Source organism: Poecilia reticulata, chromosome 17 (assembly GCF_904066995.2).
Source record: "Poecilia reticulata chromosome 17, P_reticulata-male-v2, whole genome shotgun sequence".
Lineage (NCBI taxonomy): Eukaryota > Metazoa > Chordata > Actinopteri > Cyprinodontiformes > Poeciliidae > Poecilia > Poecilia reticulata.
In genome coordinates this window covers 8,528,243-8,551,345 of record NC_088846.1, presented here as the reverse complement: position 1 = coordinate 8,551,345, position 23,103 = coordinate 8,528,243, and the positions used below count along the sequence as shown (strand labels likewise).

Below are 23,103 nucleotides of genomic sequence, written 5' to 3'. Positions count from 1 at the left end.
ACGTACATTACGCTTTTATACCCACAGCACAGCAACCCACAGACACAAATGCAGTAGAGCTTCCTTCCTGCGCTGCAATCTATCGCCTTGTTTTGCCAGGATAAAAAACTGGACAGTCCAGAAAGAAGTTGGTTAACTGATAGTGGAGGAAACACAGCAAGGCTTTGGATGAGGTTTTATAAAAGGGGATTTTATTCACTCTTTCCTGAATGCTTTAAATTCAAATGATGGCTTATGAGGTGGAGGGAAAGACGCGATTTGGCTCGCAATCATTTGTGAAAAGCGTCTACCTCTTTTACAGAGCAGCGTGTGGCGTTACAGTGACCCCTAGCTGCGAAGTGACAGATTGCAGTCAACTCAGTACCTCCCCCAAACTGCAATGAAAAGCAGTCATTTAAAAACGAGCCTTGTTCTGAGGCGATCTTTCAAGTTTGTGAGATAAATAAATGCTTTTTTTTTTGTTTTTTTTTTAAACATGGACAAAGTTAAGAATGGCTGCATCAAATAAATGTTAATATCTGACAAAGAAAGTATGAAGCACTTCAATAACGGTTTAATTTTTTTTTTTCAAACAAGCCTTGCTCTGTGTGGAAAAGTAATTACACCGTAAACCTGATAACTCGTGGTGCCGTCCTCGAAGATAACAGCTGCCATCAATTTGAATTATGTCTGTGAAAACGTGATCTTGAGTCTTTTACGTTACACTATACATTAATTTTTTATATTTTCATTTTGCCACATTGAAGGGTTTTCTTGCCTATTAATTTCACTGAATTTGAGTTCATACTTTGACTAGGTCACTCCAACACTTACATGTTTTTCCCTTTGAGACTTGCTGGTGCGCTTTGTTTCATCATTTTGCTGCAACTGAACTTTGAGCTTTAGGTGATAAACTAACAACCTTCTCCTGTGAGGTTTTTTCTGCTAAGGAGGAAAATTCATGTTTCTGTCGACTACGGCAAGTCATCCAGGTCCAAAAACAGCAAGGCGATCGCAGACCATCACACTAACACCCTCACCTCTTACAGCTGTGATATATAACGATGTACACTTTCCAAAAAGTCTTTTTCTCCCTGCAGTTTGACTTTAATTTAAGCAGAAATGTTTGGACAGCTATAATACAAGCAAAAAGGCTTTGTAGCATTTGTGCATCCAGGTTTAGAACAGGAATATATATATATATATATATATATATATATATATATATATATATATATATATATATATATATATATATATAATAGATTTATTTACTCTTGATTGGTTGATTGGTTTCATTTACATGCAAAGTGCTCTCAGGTACAGCAGGAATCAAGAGAAGCTGCCCTTCGGAAAAGCAGTATTTATGGCCCGAAGTGAAGTGAGCTGTGGTTTAATTACGTCGATGCTCAGGAGCGTTCAGCCGGAGTATGAATTTCCGTTTTTGTTGACATCAGCAAATACATCTTTTGCTTGGAGTGGATCTCGACTTTTCAGCCTCCGACAATATATATATTCAAAAAAAGAATAGATGGAGGCTGAGGTTGAATTTGTTTGACACAAACAATTTCTTTATACTTTTGCTCTTCAGACTGACTGAAAACTCCTGTTTTCTTGTGTTTCAACATTGAACATTCCTCTTTTTACAGTTTGCAGGTACGTCCAGATTCCTCTCGTATCCTCACTTGCCTTCAGCTCAGCACTCGGGTTTTCTGTAACATGTAGACCTCTGCCGTGAAATAAATATGACTCGGTTCGAATAACATATACATTTTGAATCGATATCTTTATGTTCCCCCAACATTACACCGATTTTTCGTTTTCTGTTCATCAGCACTCATCTAAATGTTTTTGGTTCTTCAAAGATTCTCGATGGCCCACCGTAGCTCAGAGCACGTTGAGTTTTACACTGTATGACACTTATTTTTTGATAAAAAATATTATATCCTCCAATGTGGGATTTCAACAGAAAAATGAAAACTTATTTAGGTGAACAAATGTAGATAAAAAGAACCCAGTTGCATGGTGATTGAATGTTTACTTTGGAGGAAAACGTTTCTGCCTTTCCATTTTGCTCCTTTATTAAGAAATGATGCTAGTTTAGTACTTAGAGCAAAAAGGAAACACATCTTAACTCCACATGTCCTTTTCATTAAACACACACACACACACAGGAAGTGATCTTTAAAATAGATTTTATTTACCATTTTGTAATTCAACAGTTTACGATATACAGGTGACAGGACTAAGACAGTTCAATGGATTTTGGCCCTAAAGGTTGAAGAACAAGAAAGAACACACATGGTTAGATAAATACACTTACAGATATATATATATATATATATATATGTATATATATATTTATGATAGAAGGTACCAGAAGAGCTGTGTTCTCTTGTCAATCTCTCCATCCCACCAAATGCAACACTGCAAATTCTCTCCGCCGTAACCTTGGAAAACAAATTATTTTTCTTTTCTTGTGCTTTTATTTTTTTAAGAAAAAAAAAAAAAAAAGGAAATTTTAAAAACCCACTGCTGATTTCTCTAAAGTGCTGCAGCATGAATATGCTCGTATGAACAGTAGTAAGAAATTCAAGAGGTAATGTTCTGTCGTCAGAAGGTCACAGTTTAGAGTTTAGAGTTTTTCTGTTTGTTCGTCTGCTCAAGAAAAAGAAAAAAAAATCCTACGTTTGTTTATGTTTCATCAGCATCAGTATTTGTGGAGAGATGATGTAAGTGATTACTTTTTAGTAACTGGATCAATTCTGTTTGGAACAGTGGAGCAACCAAGCCTGTCACAATCAGAAAGAAATACAGAAATAATTCAGTCTTTATGCAAAGTTAAAAAAAAAAAAATACAACAAGAAAAAGAGCTTTAGATAATTATGTTGGCATATGACGTGGCATGAAGTGGAATAAATAATCAGTAATCATCCCTACTCTTTTGCTTTTATTTACTCACTTCTACTTTATTACTGTTGCATGTTTATTTCTGTACTGGTTTAATCTTATTGATTTCATTTTCCCAAACGTTTTCAATATTGTGCTTTACTTTGTCAGAAAGCTGACACTTTTAGATTCAGATTTTAGAAATGAGAAATTCTCATTTTAATTTTTTTTTTTTACTTAGAAACAAAAAGACTTAAAAGAAAGACAATATTAAAAAAAAGCTGGGAGAAAAAAAATCAAAGAAAAGCAATACAAAGCTACATATGTCCTTATATAAGTAAAAATGTAAGAAAATACACAAATGAAAATTTAGATGGATAAAATAAATAAAGTAGTGCAGTTAAAAATTAAAATACAAATGTCAGTTTATTGCATATTGCCAGGATAATTGTTAAAAGTCTTTATCATTTGTTGGTGGTTTTGCAGTCAAACCAGTTCAGCTTATTTCTGCATTTACTCTCCATCGTGGCAAACGTGACTCTCTGTGTTGAACACGCGACGGTTTACGTTTCCGATACGTTACATCTCAGATCATTTGACTGCCATGTTACCAAGGAGATAACATTTCCCGACTACAACACGCACAGAAACGCGAAGGTGAGTTCTGAGTGCGGCTCCGGCCTCGGTTGCAGAGAGGATTTTGGTGTTTATTTTCTGCTTTTCATCACAATTACATCGACAGAAACAGCCAGATGCCTCACAACTAAGGCGGCAGCACGCTAACACCAAGGTAAACACTGAAATACTGTTGGCACTGCACAGCGTTAAAACAGCTTAGAGATGTAAGACTGTTAAGGGGGAAAAAAAAATCAACAAGAAAACAAAAGCATTGTGATGCACATGTCTGCGCCAGAGCTCCATTCTTTTGTAGTTCAAGTTTTTAATCCAAAGCTTTTTCATTTGGCAATGCTTTTTTAATATTAGCTGGCTTTTTTTTTTTTTTTACTTCAATGGGAACAACTCCAAATACAAAGTGTCATGAAAGACGGATAAACAATTCCTAAAATACGAAGATAACAACAGTTTTCTTTCTCAACTTCTAGTACAAAATCTGTTCATTTCTCTTTTTTTCCTCTAACGGTTTTCACGGGGTCTTGGAATAGCACAGAGCTAATTCTTGTGGATTACGGGGTACATGGACATCGACGCTGACAGCAGCCTGCTCTACATGCAGGTTTCTACAGCGAGAGCTAATCTATTACACATGTAGTACATAATACACCTGACATCGTCTACTTTACACTACCAGAAACATGACAAGTGAAAGTCAGCCAAAGCCCGCTCTCCCTCGGATCCACGGAAACACAAACCCGCCCGCACCGAAGCAAAAGCAAACACAAACACAGTCTGATTATGTCGTTTTTTTTTCTTTTTACATTACTGTACAGTAGCAGGAGGAGATGAGGGTCCAGCAGAGTTAGTAAGGGGGTCGGTATATATGGCGGTCACACAAAGACAGGCCGACAAACAAACAGGACGATGCCTGAGCTACATGTTTCCCACTAGATGCTGAGCAGAATACCTTCTTCTTTCATCTTTCAGCAAGCAAAATCCTATTTTATTTATTTATTTTAATTTATTGAAGCTAATCAAGAGATTTAGAAAGAGGATGATACTCCCTGCTTTTGCTTTGCCTTAAAATAAAATAAAAAAATCTATGTAGTAAAATACCCCTTATGACTGGAATGATTGGTGTTAAAATATCCACAGTTATTCGATCTAGATTAGTCAAGACAAATTTCTCTAAGCTTTTCTGTCCAAAAGCAAGTTAAAAGGCTGGATCACAATGTGTGCTTGTTTCAGAATGTCCATTGTGCTTCTTTGCATTTAATTATGTGCTCTTATTTCTCTTATTGTTGCTCTATTAACACGTTTCCTTTTTTTTTTCTGTTTGGGCATCTCGGTCTTGTGTTTCTCTCCCTCTATTTAAATATTGTCAGCATTACTCCATCTTGTGGTCTGTTGGAGCAACTGCATTCCCAAATTAAAAACTATCCCTGTGTGCAAATGTAGTCCAAAGAAGTGCTTTCGGATGTCTTCCTGTGAAGCAAAACGGCGACTTTCACAGAGAGGTTCACCATTTCTAGATATGCGCTTAGCTGTGCCAGACAAAGATCAAAATAAATGTTTTTTTCTGATAAGATTGTATTAATCTTGCTTAACTGCATAAAGATTAACAGTAGGTACATAATTTGTGTCCAAGACGCCTTTAAAAATGATCATTATATATTTTTGCTACGCAAAACTGTTAGCTAGTGTAAGTGTCGCTAGGCTGTCGGTGCAGTTCGACGATGCAGTTTTTTTTTAAGTAACAACAAAAATAAAAGAAGTTATAAAAATGGTCCGTTATGTGATTCTCATGGTATTTAAAACCTTTACCTAAAAATGCCACAGTTTCACGGTATTAATTTAAAAAATGTAAGTATAAGTTTATACCATGGCCTAACCGCTTCATTTAAAACAGAAAAGATCGAATTTTCCTCTCTAAAGAAATACATAAAATAACTTTGATTCTTAACGCATTAACATTATTTATAACACTAATTTAGTTTGATTTTGATACACAGATTTAAGCCATAACATATATAAAACATACCAAGTAAGTTTAGCAGTGGTATTTATTTCATGAGAAGAATGTTATAACTTTGTTAGCATTTTTGCTCTTTATATATATATATATGGTGGACCTCCAGTTAAAACTGCTTGTTTTTTGTTTTTAGTTTAAGCACCAAATATCTCTTAACAGGCAGAATAATCTGTAAATATGTGAATCCATAAATACTGAACCACAAACAAGCAGGAAAACAGCTAGCTGACATTAGCTAGCTAGTTAATTAGCTTTCTCATTTGATAGCTAGCCTGTAGTTGGCTGATTAAAACTTTAAAAAGAGTGAAGGATGGTGTACTTTTAGTTTCTACAACTAAAAGCTGACTGTTTTGTCAGCCAGAAATATTTCCAGACAATTTGTTGGCCTTACAAGTAAGGTTTTTTTCCAGCAAGCTAAAATCTGTGCGCCTCTGTGTTACTTTTTGCTTCCTACAAACTCCAGTCACTAGGAATTTCTTGGGCACTACAAAAAACTTCTTTTTTTTACTGAATGCCAAACAGATTTTGAACATAATTTTTTTTAATCCTAGGTGTACTTTGAAACCGGCCCAAGCATAGTTACAGCAAGGTAGCAAAACAGTTTGAGTTCTTTTTGCCTCAGAAGCAGAAATTTAGCTCTGAACTTGTGGTCTCACCTCAGTTAAGACCGTTTTAAATTGTTTTGCAAGTTGTTTTAGGTCAACTTCTATTGACAAAGCAAGCTAATAATACAATTTCTCTCTCCATTTGACACGTTTAAGTACCGAAATGTCATATTCACATACAGGGATTGTACAGTATTAAGTGCGCTGTGAATTTATAGGGAATGTTAAAAGTGCAAATTATTTATCCTCACAATTAATGTTTCATATGAGCAGCAGCCAAATCAATCAAATCTGAGGTTGGCTAGGGATCTATGATATTTAATGTCATAAATCCAACTTGAGTATTCTTAATTCAGAGTACAGTACTCCTCAAAAGTGTTACTCAATAGTGGGTGGTGTCAAAATTTTTGTAACCAATTTCTGTTCTTTGCAAAGCTAAGTAGCCTATTCACTTCTTACGCTAAAGTAAGCTAACTGGCAGTGCGATGTTTGCAGCTACTTCCAACCAGGAAGTAGTCTGTTTCTACATAGGAATGTACAATATAACTCTGGACTTGAAGTTCAAATATGTTCTCAGCGCTCGCTGAAGCATAACAGTCATAAAAACATACGTGTCAACCTGAGGAAACGACGTCACGGTTAATGTAATCTATTAAAAAAAGTGGTCTCTGCTAATGAAACCAAAACCATTTCACCATGCGGAGTCACAAAATGACATTGTACAGTTTCTGACGAAGAGATGTGTGGATGGGGTATAATTATAAGTCCCACGAGGGTCGGTTCTGTCTTTATAAATGCCACGCGACACGCCGCTGAACTGGACATTTCCCGGTTAAACACTCAGCCCACGACCTGCATCAGAAGGAGGTCTCTCCAGTCCAAGAAGAGGAAACCAGGTAAACATGGTTAATCACAAATCTATAGCTTTAACGTTTTGTACAAAATAAACATATACCGTCTTTATTATTATTATTATTATTATTTACTAAGTTACTTTACAATTAGAAGTAAAAAGACGACATCTACAGAGAGAACAATAACCGTCGCAGCTACATTGAAAACTACAGATTTTACTGCAGAGTCTTATCCCGTTGTCTTCCGGGAAACAAGCAGCATCTCTCTGCCTTTTGCTTCTCTAACAGCTTGAAAACAAAGAGTCTTGTAATACACTTAAGGGTTCCACAGACGCCAAAGGACCAACACGTACCGCGTCGGTTTCTAAATCGTAACATGTGCCACACCCATGTAACTCAGGTTGCATGCCAGATGGGAGCAGACGACTATAGTACATGGGTTTTTCCTTCAGAGACCACATCCTAAGACGCACTTCACTCAAAAACAATGCCTGGAAGACTTAAGAAGAGATGGCACTTCAGTTTGTATTCTGAGAGTTGCATCCACTCGCGTTGCGTGCATATGTGGGTGTTTTCAGATGGCGGGTAAAATTCGGTGGTTTTAGTCCCTGTAACAGTTTCCACAGGCAGGGAGCCGCAGAGTTTACCTTCACTTGGACCCTGAGAAATGGGGCAATAGGACCTCTTCTATCAAAAATGAAGCAAAAATGCTTGTGAGAATGAAAAGACAGCGTTACAGTACAATTCATTGTTATTATATATATATATATTTTTAAATCTAAGCAGCTTTAGTGAAAAACAAAGTAACTACTGGGGAAATTCCCGCAGAAGATCAGTCTCAAGTGCCGTTCATATTCTTGGGTGCAGTTAAATATTTGTGCTCTGTGTGGTTCATTTGAAGAATAAGCAGCATGAGAAAACAAGAGGCTTAGTCCTAAACTGAAAGCAACTAAGTCTGAGGTCACTGTGTGCTGTGGAAAATGCTGTATTTAGAGTCTACGTACGGAAGGCCAAACCTGCCTTAGTCAGTGAGAACAGAAATTAGATAAATGGCTCAATAGAGCAATTAATGGACTGAAAAAATCCAACAAAAATGATTGGGATATTTGAAACATTTTTTACAGCATAATAAAACGGCTAAAAAAAGGTAGAGTAATAATTCATATGTTATCATCCCTATTTTTTATTTGGAGAATTTTCACTTCATGCTTATTTTCTTAGTTATTTATTCCTCAGACATGATTATTATTGTTTATTTAATTAAAAAAAAATCACTTTTCATTGATTACTTGTTGTTTTTGTTTTTTATCACTGGTCACTTCGTCAAAACAGGGGAAAAAAAGGAAATAAATGGTCATATGCCAATGATAAATCTTTGAAGAATAAAATTGGTCGACATATATTGTTAAAAAATGTAATCATATTCAACATTTTAGAGAGAAAAAATAAATGCATGTAACAAGTAAATGAATTGAAAAATTAAAACAACGCATAAGTGTGTAAATGAATATATATGTAACAGAATTAAATAAAATCACCTGAATTATTACAAATATTTAATCTTTTGACAGCTAAAAAATCCTATTTATGCGACTTTTAACGCCATCATAGATTTGTTGCCATATTAGTTGATTTACTGGGCCATTTCTTTCTTTCTATTTGAGTAAAGCAGGTTCGATCCTTCACGTCTGCTAGCGCGATTCTGTGTGTCCGCCTCTTTTTCTGGCTGCAGAACGAAGCTCATTTCCATTTTTTCCGTGTCAGACGCCAGTGCTGACACGGTTCGCTGTCCCCCCCCACCCCCCTCTACGCTACAGCACCACATCAGGTCTCCAGCTGTCCGACCGCCGCCACTGCAAAGCTGTTCGGCCCGAACGGACCTGGCCAACCGAATGCCAGAGAACGGCGCGTGTCTCTTTGCGACTGCATGAACAAAACGAGCACATGCAGCTCCACGATCTACTGTACCTCTAACTGCTGATGATGAGGATGACATTTACAAGTTTTACACCACAAAAAAAATAGAAAAAAAAGAGAAAAAAAAAGAAGAAAGGAAAGGAAGAACAAATGTCATTATTAAATCACGCGGAACAAATTAACAACTCACTCCCGGCACACATAAACGCAGGCTAACATGCTCATAGCACACACGCAGACCGTTTGGATGATGACCCCAAATTCCTTGATCCTTTCATTAATTTTTTCTTCTTCTTCTTCTTCGTTTGTCTAGAGATAACACGCAGACAGATAGAAGAGGTTAGGATAGATATAATAAGCCCTTACAATATGTAAAGGTCTCCAGCGAATGGGATCTCCCCCACAGAGGACTGCGGGAAAGTAGGGTGAGGATGGAGGAGAAGTGAGGAGAAGGGAGGAAGAGAAGGAGGAGACGGTGGCCCAGTAGCGCTGACAGAGAGAGGCGGCGTCTATGCACTGGGGTTGGGGTTGTTGTGTGTGTTGGCGGAGCCGTTGCTTCCCTGGATGGTGAGGCTGATCTCATCCTTCTTCTCCGTCTCCTTCGCTTTCTCCTCCTCCTTGTGCTCTTCTCTTAGCTCCTCCTTCTCCTTCTCCTTCAGGGGTCGGGCCTCAATGGTGTCAGCGGGGGCCGTGGGGGCGTAGCGGCCTGTTCTGTGCTCGGCCAGGGCCGGGCCCCACTTTGGATGCGCTTGGCAGGCGTGCTTCAACCGCTGGGAGGAAAAAAGGTGGAGAGGGAGGGACGTAAACGTCAAACGTCAAGCTGAAACCGCAAACTGTAACGCATCTTTTTCAGGCTGTGCAACAGACCAACACAAAATGGTGTACAATCGAGAACAGTCAGGAGAGCGACAGATTGTAGCTTTGTCTTTTTTCCCTTTTTACTCCGATACCCCGTCTATGTACGCTGACAGACTGGACGAGGAGAGCGTTAATCAGAGAAACAGCCATGAAGATCCCGGTAACTCTAGGGAAGCTGTATATCCATGACATGTTGCCGTTTCCTAAAACAGCATGTCTTATTCCTTTCACAGGTTACTCTGTGTTGGCCTACAGCACATAGAATTGCAATAAAATATTTAGAAGTTGGAAAGAGTTTGAAGAGTGCAAAAGGTTTTGCAGAGGGCTTTACCTTAGGTTTTGTTGAGCACATTTTATTCTTACTTTTAAAAAGCAGACTGTAGATTAAAACCTCTGTTTTCCAGCCATGTTACATCACTATTCAGAAAAGGCCTCTGCTGGCCTCTCCGGCAACAACTTCGGCTTTCTGTTGTCATCAGCACACCAAGCTGATGCAGTCGAAGATCACAGCATTAACCCAGGCAAAAAAAAATTTTTATTTGGCTAATTCTGGATTGCAAAACCTCTGTAGCTACAAGGCATCACACGGCAACAAAACTGCTGGAGTTTTTTTTCCTTTTCCTTTTACAATTTAAATTGTGTATTTCCGTTTACTTTTTGCTTTGCAAATTATAACATTTTAGATTAGGCAACTTTCCGATTGAAGCTGAAGAAAACAGCACTCAGATGAGGTTTACAAATGTATTAACTTGTAAAGAGATGTTGTTTTTTTTTGTTATTTATTTATGTTTGAGCACAGGTTTCATACTGTACCTCTCTGAAGGTGGCCCCTGGGGACCTGGAAATCTTGTACAGGCCATAAATGGGTATGCAAATCACAGAGGACAGGGCCATGGCGAAGCCGATGGCCAGGGACCAGCCGGGATACACGTAGTCATTGTAAGTGATGGGCTTGTACTGGATGACCGTGAAGATCAGGATGAACTGCAGACACACGGAAAGAAAAACATCAAACACAACGTCTCATAGCAACAGCTTTACATTTCAGGCAGTTTTAGAGAAATGTAACAAAAACTGCACAAGAATGTTTTTTTTTGTTTGTTTTTTTTGGTAAAATGTCTTTCGAAATATATACACACATAATTACATATTTCGCCAATATGATTTGAATTTATTAGTGCAAAGAACTTTACTGTTCAATTGATTTTCAGCCTTAGTGGCTGAAAACGTACCGAACACTTGATGCTGATTCAACACTTTCTAGAAAAGCCTTTGTTGGCATCAGCCGCTATTAGACGGCTCCTGCACTCACACAAATATTTAACCCTAGCTTTTAAGATTTATGTCATTTTATCACATGACTAATTCAGTTGACCTATTTTAGATCATTTTAATGCAAACCTATCAAATAAACTTTACATAAGTGTAGCAAAGCCTGTTTATCACATAATCCTTAGGTTTACACTCACAAACACGTGGCAAAGGGAAGCTGGAATCGAACCCACAACCTTCCGATCAGAAAACAAAGGACTTTACTGCCACCTTCTGGTGAAAGACATTGTGTCCGATTCCCCATTTCACTTAAATGAAAACCATTCACATAAAATTTAAATGCCAGAATCCTGCTTGTTTTACAACTTTAATAATTTAGACTTTGTTAGTATAACCCCTAACTCTAACCCTGTCTCGTGAAAAAATGTGACGCATTCAATACCTCAATACTTATTTCACCTGCTGTGGCACACAAAAACACACAAGAACAAACAAAACAAAGCATTTCATTCTCTCGCAGCACGCAGGAAGTTAAAAATCACAAACCCAACACCCGAGGTCAGAGGAAGTTTGAACGTGGCGTTTGTAGCCGGGGCATCCTATTGTGCAGGTGAAATGCGAAAGAGAATAAAAGTGCCCAAGATGTGACCAGGAATCCACAACAATCCACATTTCTCAGCTGACAGAGTAGGAATGAAAGGACTAATTTGGCTGTTTTGGAAATACTATTGACTGTAGCTCCATGCTTTGAAAGATTTGGACTGCAAAGAAAAGCAGCGAGCGAGGAGATTAGCTGGAATGTAGGTCAGGTCCCCAACAACTGGTCAACAAGTCAGGAAACGTTTTTTTCTGTCTTTTTTTTTTTTTTTTTTAAACATCCACTCTACTGAACCATAGCGTTCCTGTCTTCACATCACACTGTGTGTGTGTGTGTGTGTGTGTGTGTGTGTGTGTGTGTGTGTGTGTGTGTGCGATTGTGTGAACTTACAGAGATAATGACAGGTGAGATGAATCTCCAGCAGACTTTGAAGAAGAGAGGAGGAGGGAAGCCCAGCATCATCTCAACATCCTTGAAGTAGTTCCTGTGACCTGGAAAGAAGAGGAAAGAAATGTTCATCCAGGAAGACAAGTCTTACATAGACTCCTGTCCTTCATCCTTTTTTTTTTTTAACAAAACTGTTAGCATCTATTTGTGTGATTTTTTAGGTTTTTCAGGGAACAAAATCTTGATGCATCGATCCTTTTTTTTCCCCCCTGCCTGTTGATACTCTGACTATAACTGATCTATATTCCTCAAAGCGTTTCAAACCCTCGGTGCCTTCGCTCACAATAACAACGACTCTCCTCACGCTTCTGCTCAGCTCGGCTGACAGGTTTAGTGGAATCACAGTCCTAATTAGAAATGCCCCCGCTGGAAACCGGCGGCGGATGAGTCATCTTTAAAAACAACCAAAAGGTGACTGCAGGTTCATTTACGCGAACAGGGGCTCTGACGAGGCGATTAATTGTTTCAGTGCCGCTACAACTCGTGAAATCCTGACATTTGGCGTTTTAATTAAAAGACGGCGCGTGTCATTTGGTTCGGTCTGATTAGGGAGAAGAATACCAGAAATCTGGAATGTTTAAACAGGACTCATCAGTTCACGAGTTGGAACTTTTTTTTTTTTGTATGTGTGTGTGTGCGTGTGTTTGTGTGTGTTCAGTTAGAGCTTTTGTTCAAGGAATCACATTATTGTTCATGGTCAAAATTACAATGAGGAGTCAGACTTTTGGGACTTTAATGTCTGTGTGCTTTAAGCAGAAAAGAAAATGCTTCACTGGCTTCTTTGTTGTATAGTCCTCTCTTGCAACTTCAACATACAGTGGCTCTGCTCTTTATAGTGTCTTGCAAAAGTATTTTTACCATTGAACTTCCTCCCACTTGAACAACAAAGAATATGTTCTGCATCCAGGGCAAAATGTTCAGATTCGGACTTAGGGGACTAGAGCAGCTTCTTAAAAATGTTTGCCGTTTCCTCCTACATGGCCTGTAGCAACAACAACAACAAAAACTATAATTTTTCTTCCAGCTTTAGATTTCTGCAGCTCCTCCAGACTTATGAATTTCTTAGAAACTTTGATAACATTTATTTGAAGGGGTGTCCATAATAATGTCATAATCATGATATAACGCTGGTTATGAACATTAAGGAATTTTCATGAATCTTTACGACTGTTGCCATGAAGTGTCATTCAGTAAATAATGGACTTTTAATGCATGTTTTAGTACAATGTTGCATTAAAAGCGTCATTATTTATAACGACACAAATGACACCATATGACAACGGTCAGGCATTCCTCAAGACTCCTTCTTGTTCGTAACTGAAGTTATGTTACCTTAATGAGCCAATTTGTCCAAAATTGGAAAATTTATGTTACATCACTTTTCCAATTTGTGTAACACTAGAACAGATTAGCAGTGGATTTTCAGATTGCTCAGATATTCTCAGATATATTGTGTATTGTGGTAAATCTCTAATATAACAATTAAGGATTTAATTTACAACTATATTTAAAATAATATATAGTTTTCTGCTGAAATAATTTAGAAGTCCACCGAACTACAAAAACAAAAACATAAAATACACTGGACATCTTTATATTATGATCTTATATACACGATAAACTGGATCGTCTAAAACCTTCCATGCTTTTGCTTGTGCTGATGCATTTTCATCTGTTCTGAAACGTGAGACCTGAGTAGCAGCAATTAGCCTAGCATAACTAAATAAAAGAGAAAACTTGTTTGTTTCAGTCAGATTTTGGTTGGTTTGCATAACAAACAAACAAAACAATATTGCTAATAGTAACATGCTGGATAGTGTCAGTTAGATTGCCTCAATACTTACCATAGATATACATGATACAGATACACATGATGCAGGAGATGATGACCAGAGAGAAACTGGCAGCGTAGTTGTCCATCAGCAACAACCAATAGATTCCTGCCTGCAACCCCCAAAAAAAAGAGAGACTTTGCTAAAACGTGCTCCAAACAGGAGAAAACGTTTAAACACGGCGGCGGCGGCAGCGGGTCTCACCTGCGTGGTGAGCGGGACGCCCAGCAGGAAACCCACAACGGCCACTGAGAGTGTGACCACGGTCTTGTTTCTGATTATCCAGTCTGTGCCAATCTCGTCCACGATGGCCGTCACCAGCGTCTCCAGCAGGCAGAACTGTCGGAAAAAAAAAAAAAAATAAAAATAAATAAATAAATAAATAAATAAAAAATACAAGAACATGGTTTAGGGAGAGAGTTCAAACTGTGGATTACAAGTGGAAAAACTCTTGCTCAAATTCATCCCCAACATAGTGAGAGTAGATCAAAATGATCCTTGACAGTCCACGGACACACGCTGGCATTTCCTGCGACGCTGAGCAGAAGAATGTCGTTCAAACTTTGACATTTTGGTGGGGGAATAATGTTAATGTTGAATATGTGAGTTTGACTATGGAGATTTATAATACCAGCATTTTGTCTACATAAGAAAAACCTGATTGTAAGCTCTAAATGTATAAAAAAAAAACTTAAGAAAACAAACTTTGTTAAAAATGTATGTCTATATATCCTAATTCGTGCTCAGAATATCACAATTATGAGTTTAATAATTGTAAAAAATAATAGTAATTTTCTAAATCCAATTAAAGAATAACATACGATTAACATTATAAGAATCAGTGCAGTGAGAGGTGGTGACAGTCTCGTGTTTTCACTTAAATCAAATAAATACTGTTTCAGGATTTTCCAGTTAAACCATCAGTGAAGAAGTTAGTGATGTTGGACACAACTAGTCGTAAAACTGGACAATAATCCAATATAAAACTGCAAACTATTAGGTTTTCTAAAAAAAAAAAAAACATACAAACATAACCCATACAAACATATTTTCTATTTTGTTAAAGTTCCAACTTCCACTAATAAAAAAAAACTGAACTGAAATCTATATAAACTAAGATCTACATTTGGTCTTCTATATTTCCCATTTTGAAAGAGACTTTATGTCACCTTATATTTATTTTAATCATCATAAAAAATAAATGAGTGAGAACAGACACTGTTGTTAAGTTTGTACGAGAAAAGGTTCTGCAAATGCTTTAAGCCAAAGTAAAGCTTTTAAAAAGAAAAATGGAGACTAAAACAAAAACACTAATCTGCTGGTTGACCAGTGTTGTCCTCAACTCCGTCGTTGCCTTTCAGTACCCTCTGTTAAAGTTTCATATTTCTATAATAATAATAAAAAACCCTCAGCCTGTTCTCACCTGGGTTCCCAGCCCCAGGAGGATGAGCATGAAGAAGAACAGCAGCGACCACAGAGGTGAGATCGGCAGCAGAGTGAGGGCTTCGGGGTACGCCACGAAGGCCAGGCCGGGTCCATGATCAGCCACTTCGGACACCGGAACGTTCAGGTGGTGCGCCATGAAGCCCAGGATGGAGAAAATGACGAAGCCGGCGTACACACTGGTGGCGCAGTTAGTTATGCTGATGATGATGCTGTCTCTGTGTGTCGGAAAAGGAAGGGAAAGATACAGAGACTTTGGTACATGTTGTTCTGATGGTAATGACACTATTTCACAGTTCAGTGTACATGCCAAACACTAAGGGTGAATCAATAAAACGGTCTCATTTGGTTGTAAAACTAATACAGAACAACTAGAGAAGCTCCGAATTGTCCAATAATTTTTCCTTTTCCTTAAATGGATCAAATCGAACAACTTCCACCACTTTTAATCTACAAACAAACACTAACAGCTTTTGCTTTGATGAACTTTTTGAGTTGAATAAAAACTGATAGCTGATAAGGCCTAATTTGTGCATACCCTTGGAAAAAGATTTGGAGTAAGGACGCACAATGTTGGAGTCGATATAGCCGATATACCAATATACTAAAACTTATTTGGTCGATAACTGATACCAATACCAATATTTTCTTTCCTAAAACTACATATTGAAACTGTATGGTTTTTACTGCTGTGGAATTAAAATACTGCATTATCTGTCAGTTTAGCCTGCTACCAAATGCAAATGCTAAAAAGGAGTCTGAAAATGATGTAAGACTTTTGACTTGCATTATGTTTAATGTCAACACTCAAGCAGTGCACATTTGATGTTATGCTGTGCTGCAGGCACCGTTGTCACGCCTTTTATATCGGTGACTTCTTTCGACAGAATGGCCGATGTCCAATATTCAATTTTACGGTTAATATCGGCCGATACCGATATCGTGCCGATAATATGGTGCATCCCTAATTTGGAGTAAGCTGAGCTGGTAGGTATCGATCATAACTTTTTAAGTCTGATGATTCTTTCATCCTAAATGCCAGAGTTGAGTTTACTCTGTGGAAAGATTGGATGTGTAGTGAGATGAAACGAGTCAGGATGGACGCCTGGTGACAGCTCACTGACTGCTTCTTCTTTTCATCCATTCTCTGTGTTGCATTTACTCAAACTTTCTGGTAGTTCAAGTCCAACAAGGGAATTGCGCATTGTTTTGTCCTTCTATTTTCCGCTAAAGTTTTTGAGGAGGATGTCTTTCAGAACATAAATGCCTGTTTATTTTTGTTTTCCTCCCCCGACTCCCTGCGACTGCTCTCTCCTTCACAGAAGTGCACATGCATGTGCTGACTGATGGTGTTAAAGGAGAGCAGTATGTGTCTCTGAGCTGCAGAACAGAAGCTTGTTGGCACCTCCGTGCAGCTGCTTGGGCAGATAATGCTATCTCAAGCTTCTAGAGGAGGAACAAATTATATCTTCAACCTTCCTCTTTACCCCTTGGAGCCTCTTGGCACCGTCACTGTCAACATGAGGGAACAACCTTTGGAAATAAATGACAAGTCCGTTCCTTTTATTGCCCATTTCCTATGTTTGAACTTTCTCCAATGCTGTTTGGTTTCTCTCCCCTGTGCAGAGCAAACCGCCTCTAAGCACAGGCTGAAAGGTTACCTCGCTCTGTCAAATAGTTTTAAAGTTATTCTTACTTATTGTGGATAGAGCAGAGGCAGGTAGAGTACCCAAAACTCGTACTCAAGTAAAAGTTGCACTACTTTAACACATTTTTACTCAAGTAAAAGTAAAAAGTAACCATCCGAGAAATACTCAAGTAAGAGTAAAAAAGAATTTGGTAAAAAGTCTACTCAAGTACTGATCAAATCATCAATCTTTAAATGTTTAAAAATGGCATTATCAAATAAACCAGAATATAAAGTTAAGTAACATTTTTGGTATTTTGAAAATAATTCCTATAAGTAATGAAAAATAAAATCAGGCAAATTAAAAATGTTCTAAATCAGTTTCTTTCAATAATAATAATAAAAAACCGTATGAAACTTTAATAAAAGCTGCAGGTGTGTGTCTGGTGAATTTTTGGTTAAAACATGTTTGTTTTTCACTCAGTTGTTAGAGAATCCAAACATTTTACTGAAGTAAGAGTAGTGATTCTTCACAATAAAATTATTGAAGTAAAAGTAAAAAGAACAAGGTTAGTAAAAATATTCCTAAAAGTAGATTTTTTCTAAAAAAAAATTTACTCAAGTAAATGTAACTAGTACACTAAGTACAGACCGGTTTCAGAATCACTGGACATTTTCCATCAAACTTTTTTTCAAGTAATTCTTAGCTAAAAATACACATAAGTAGATTCTATTTACTAATTAAGTAACGACAACTGGTTCAATTGGGAGTAAAAGGATATTAACACAAAATGTACGCAAAACTTTTCAAATGCGTATTTGTAATAATACCTTTTATGAATCATTACCATTCAATTTCATATTTCTGTTGGGCCATATACAATACATTTAAAGTTGTGGTTAAAGAATGACAAAATGTGGAAGAATAAAAAAAAATATTCAAGGTGTATGAATATTTTTATAAGATAAAACACTGATAATAACCAGTGATCCTGTGGTAGAAAAATAATTAATACAAGTATCAGAAAGTAAGTAATTAAAGTGGGAAGGTATTATTTTAGAGAAAGAAAAAAAAACCCTCCAACTTTAAACTAAAAAGCTGAATAAATGCATCCCTTCCCACAATGATTACCAGAAGCTATATTCCCTGAATTTACATGTTGCCACGGCAACATCACTAACAACTTAGCGCACAGACCAAAAGAGAAGCACTCCAGACTCGTAGAGAAAAGATGCACATGTCACCCTGCATAATGAGGAGAGACGTGGGCCACCACTTATCGTGTCATCCTCTGCTTTGGTCATTCCTCCACAGCGAGACTCTGAATGGAGAACGTCTGCAAATCCTCACATCCATTCTGTCTATGGAGATCCAGAGATGTAATCTGGTAGTTTTTACGGGTGTCCTTCAGCTAATTAGATGGAATCTTTTTTTTAATGGAGCTTAGCTGGTTTGCATTATAAAATTTTTTTTTTAAATACTGCAAAATATTGAAATTTGCTGCTAAAGGTGGACCAGACATTTATAAGGTTTGTGGGGCAACGGGGCCATGTAGTTTTTTTTTTTTTTTCTCCTTTAATAATAAAACACATGCATTTAATAACTGTCTTATGTGCTTACTTATGTTGGTTTGATGTTCTGAAATAAGGAAGTGTGACAAACGTGAAAAAAAAAAGTCCATCAAGAAAGCGGCAAACACTTTTTCACACCACGGTAGGACAACAGGAGATATTTTTCATACCGAGTAGGTGTTTCACTCAGGAAGATGATTGGTGGTACACCACCTCCAACATCCATTTCCTTTTTAAATTATAATCATCTGTAAGTAACCAACTACTAATAGTTATTTTTGGGATGGTAAAACTCCAAGTTCACCAGGAAACAAGAACCTTAAAAATCCTGAAATGTCCCTTTAACGCAGCTGCAAGTGAATTTTAGTACTTTAGGTAAAATCACCTTGTACCGTTTTTACATTTGTGCTGCACTTTGAATTAATTTTTTTAAAATTACTGCACCACTCCTTCAAATCGTGTTTTTCGTCAGTCTTTACCTGAAACAGTTGTTGTGGAACTTGTTATAAGAAGCCATCGTGATGAGGCCGCCCCAGGCACAGCCCAGGGAGTAGAAGATCTGCGAGGCAGCGTCTCCCCACACCTGCAGGGAGAAAACCACAAAGAAACAGAGGCAATGCCAGGAAAAATAAAAATAAAACACTTCAATTTAAAATAAATATTTTCCAAGTTAGATCAGTACGTACCTTTGCATCAAGAACCTTCTGCCACTGTGGAGTCAGGTAGTACTTAATGCCGTTTATAGCTCCGTCCAACGTGATCCCACGGATGAACAGAATAGTCAAAACGACATAAGGGAACGTGGCTGTGAAATACACCACCTGCACATGGACACAGTCGACACGGAGAGCTGCTGAAATCGGTTGAAATGCTTCACCTGCAAATATGAGAAACGCTGTGAATTTATACTTGTGACCTGACCTTTCCTGAAGACTTCACGCCCCTGATGAGGCAGAGGAAAACCACGAACCAGGAAACAGCCAGGCAGCCCAGGATGGGGAGGCGGACCTCCCCGAAGTTTCCTATGTCATCAGAGATGTTCAGTACATAGTGCCTGAAAGGAAAAGTCAACGAATGATCAAATGGTCGACACGTTTCATTTACTATTTCCCAAATCTGATGTTTCCATATTGTAGAATAACAAAGGAGGCTACCACAAATTAGCTGTTCTCCATCCATGTCTTCTCACATTTTGCTACGCAACAACCAGAAACTTCAAAGTGTTTATGCACTTTATTTTTACTGACATTTTCTGTTTCTCAACAGAATATTGTTTTATTTCCTGGTACTAGGCATGGCTTTCTACCCAGGCCCCTGAGTTAGTTTATATGTAAACTGGAGCCAGTAGTTTAACACGTTAATTTCAATGGATTAATTACATAGATTTTAACATGTTGAAATGTTTTCAACACAATAATTATTTTCCCCTTTTTTGCTGGAACCTCTGTATTTGCGTGTTTCTGGTGCTCCTGTAAACCTGACGCACAAGTAGCGTCCGCTAACAACAGCGACTGACGACAAAGTCGCTTCTCTTGGTCCGCTGGGGGTTCACTTTTGCTTTGAAAAACTTTCTGATGGGACGCTGGAGAAGAATATTGTTGCGTGTAAGTTGTGGAAAAAGAAGTTTGGCTAAAATCGCATCTCAATACAAAACGTATTGCAGCAACACAGACGTCCAAAATGCTAACGTTAGCGTCAACAGTACACATTTTAAAGCAGTGTTTCTTTTACACTTCTGATGAAAATGTGATTAATTTTGATTAATTAATTAAGTACAGACCCTGCAGTTAACTTTATTAAAACTATATTTCTTTACTCAACAACGGCCTTCTTGTCTTTATTCTATAAAGGATCTGAAATTAAAATCACATAGATGTATTATTATAGCTTACTTATAATGTAAATAAAATTGAGAGCTGGTGAGTCTGAATACAAATCCACAGCCTAACATTTCATACTTGAATCTGAAATTGCAATTTAAAATAATGCACCACTTTCAGTTTTTCCTTCACATGATTTGTGGCTGTAGCCTGAAGCAGTGGGAAAACATTTCCAAAGGTCTAAATACTTTCGTGAGATGCTGTATGCCACTTGTCCTGATGTAATCCAACACTGTCCAAATGTCGAACCTTTACTCACATCTTGTTCAAATATTTGACGACTGCCAGCAAACACGAGCTGTGTTCAATGCAAACTTATCTTGTGTAATTTCTGGTGTAATTTCATTTCGATCGGCATAAATAGAATAATCCTGTAGGGCTCAGTCGACTGAGGTTAGCTGGTCGTTGTGTTTTACTGTAGTGATGAGTACAGATAAAAGTTGTTCAGTCAGCAAGACGTCTTCGGCATACCAACTGTGGATTGCTTCGCAAGGCTTTGTGCAATTACATTTGCACAGACAAGAAAGAAAACGCTAATTTCTCTCTGCATCAGAAAAAAACTTTTGTAATCTTAGTTTGAATTTGCAGCAACTCGATCTTACTTCCAGTACTCCTCGCTGGGGCTGGTCCTCTTGGTGCGGTTGACCACCTCCGTCACCCCGGCTACTAGGCTGGTAGTGGCGTTCACCAGGCTGCCGTTCAGCTGGGCGCCGCTGCCGACCACCCCGCTGCAGTCCGGCGTGTTCCAGGGGTTGTTGCAGTACGTCCAGGGCAGCAGGTTCGTCATGGACATGAAGAAGTAGTAGAAGGCGATGCATATGACCACATTGTAGTAGATCCCGATGTAGGTGGACACCACCATCATGCCGTAACCAACTCCTGAACGGGGAGAGGAGAATTAAAAAAATACAAAAATAAAGGCGTGAAACGTCCTGCAGTCGTGTCAATCAACATTTTTGCATCACTGACTAGAAATGTCGTGTGCTCACAACTCTTCTTTTGTCCCGTTTGCTTAGTTCATTTGCAAAACCAAAAGTTGGACGAAAACACATTTGAACGCTTACCTTTGAACATCGGGCTAATCTTCCAGACACCCAGACAGCCGAGGCTGGCAAACTGACCGAAGGATAACTCGAGAAAGAAGAGAGGGATGCCGCAGAATACCAACATGATGAAGTATGGCAGCATGAAGGCACCTGTGGAGACACAAGGGGCGAAAAGTCAAGATACGATATTTCATCTGATTTTACAGGTAATTAAAAAGAACTAATTGCATAAATGCTGCCACGAATTTCAATTTGCTATCCAAATAACAGAAAGATCTAGAAGGGAGCAACCGTGAGAGGCAATTTATGCACTGCATCATTAAACATTGCATAAGTACAAAGGAGGTGTTAGGGGGATAAACTGTTGTTAAAGTAAAGCAATTTAGCTATGAGTCAAACTAAGCTTCATAATTAGTAGGCGGAGGTCTGGTAGGTTGTGACTTTTACAGAACCCAAAGTCCATCCATTTCTTATTGCTAGGTTACCAGAATTAATCAAAGATATATAGAAAATAGCTGATTTCAATCGAACTGCAGCAAAAAGCTTCAGAACAACGTGAAAATGACTACGTCTATTTGTGTAAAGGTGGAGCCCTGCTCATGTCTGAACATAAAGTTGAAAACGGTAAACGTTTCTCCATAAACTGTAAGCTTTACGGTAGAGTTCAAAGAACTTTATGCTGATTATGGATAGTCTGCCTCCTACTTGCTTCGCAGGACAGAGCAATTCTGACTTCAGAGAAAAATCAATAATGATTTGTAAGGCCACAGACCAACAATTACCACAGGAATCAATTTTCAATTGAGCCCAGAAAAGACTAATTGTAATGCATTATAATTTTAAGATACTAAAAAAGTTGCAGTTTCTATTGTAAAAGAACGAATCACACTTTTCATCCATCTTTTAGGGTCAGACAACATAAGGTCCGTCCATTCTTGCTAAGAATCGGATATTAGCCTCCCCACGTTAACATATATTTCTATGACACCCTAAGTGTCAGATTCTACAAGACCATCGCCGCTTACAATGCACAGACTGTGTGAAATAGTTACCAAATACCGTAAACTAACAAAAAAACAAGAAAAAAAAACATCACAGAAAGTGTCAATTATTTGTTTGTATGTTTTTTTTTGGTATCAGTCCTCTAATCATGTCAGTTGTAAAAACCATCCATGTCAAATGCAAAATGACTTAGAAAATGACTGTAAACCAAAGCAAGATCTTCGTTCTTATTCTTACAACCTATTACAAGTTTGTACAGAACACATTTGTGCACATATGTAATAATTGTGTACAATCAAATACATTTTTATTTTTATCAAAGTCCTTTTTTCAGACTAAAACTAACAGAGGAGGAATATTCCTCCAACTATTGTACTTAACAGCTTTGCATAAACATTCACATCACTTGCTGACTTAGAAATGCCAACCCAAACAAGATTCCTCCCCAGCACTGTGGCGCCTGCAGATTTAATGTTTGAACGTAGTCAAAAACTGGTAACTGTAGTTGGAAATATGTTTGTCCTTGTAAATTTGCAATTGGATATTTGTGGGAGGAACTCATATTTAGATAGTGAAATGTGGAGTTAATAGCACATTTTAGTGGACTTAGAGCTGCATGTCCGAATGCGACTGCT

The 23,103-nt window shown here is 37.9% G+C and overlaps 1 protein-coding gene across 4 annotated transcripts in view; it reads right to left on the bottom strand.

Moving 5' to 3' along the window:
• Positions 1-3,079: 3,079 nt before the first annotated feature.
• Positions 3,080-23,103, bottom strand: part of slc6a9 (solute carrier family 6 member 9) — a 76,619-nt gene continuing 56,595 nt past the window's right edge. For all 4 annotated transcript variants that reach the window (XM_081598076.1, XM_081598075.1, XM_081598074.1 and 1 more), the window contains 11 exons: positions 21,485-21,616; positions 21,023-21,299; positions 19,462-19,594; positions 19,227-19,361; positions 19,020-19,123; positions 15,322-15,559; positions 14,103-14,237; positions 13,911-14,010; positions 12,010-12,110; positions 10,563-10,733; positions 3,080-9,661 (listed from right to left, as the gene is read on the bottom strand). In XM_081598076.1, the coding sequence (XP_081454202.1) occupies positions 9,401-9,661; positions 10,563-10,733; positions 12,010-12,110; positions 13,911-14,010; positions 14,103-14,237; positions 15,322-15,559; positions 19,020-19,123; positions 19,227-19,361; positions 19,462-19,594; positions 21,023-21,299; positions 21,485-21,616 (1,787 nt within the window). In that variant the 3' untranslated portion in view covers positions 3,080-9,400. The remainder of the gene's footprint in view (positions 9,662-10,562; positions 10,734-12,009; positions 12,111-13,910; positions 14,011-14,102; positions 14,238-15,321; positions 15,560-19,019; positions 19,124-19,226; positions 19,362-19,461; positions 19,595-21,022; positions 21,300-21,484; positions 21,617-23,103) is intronic.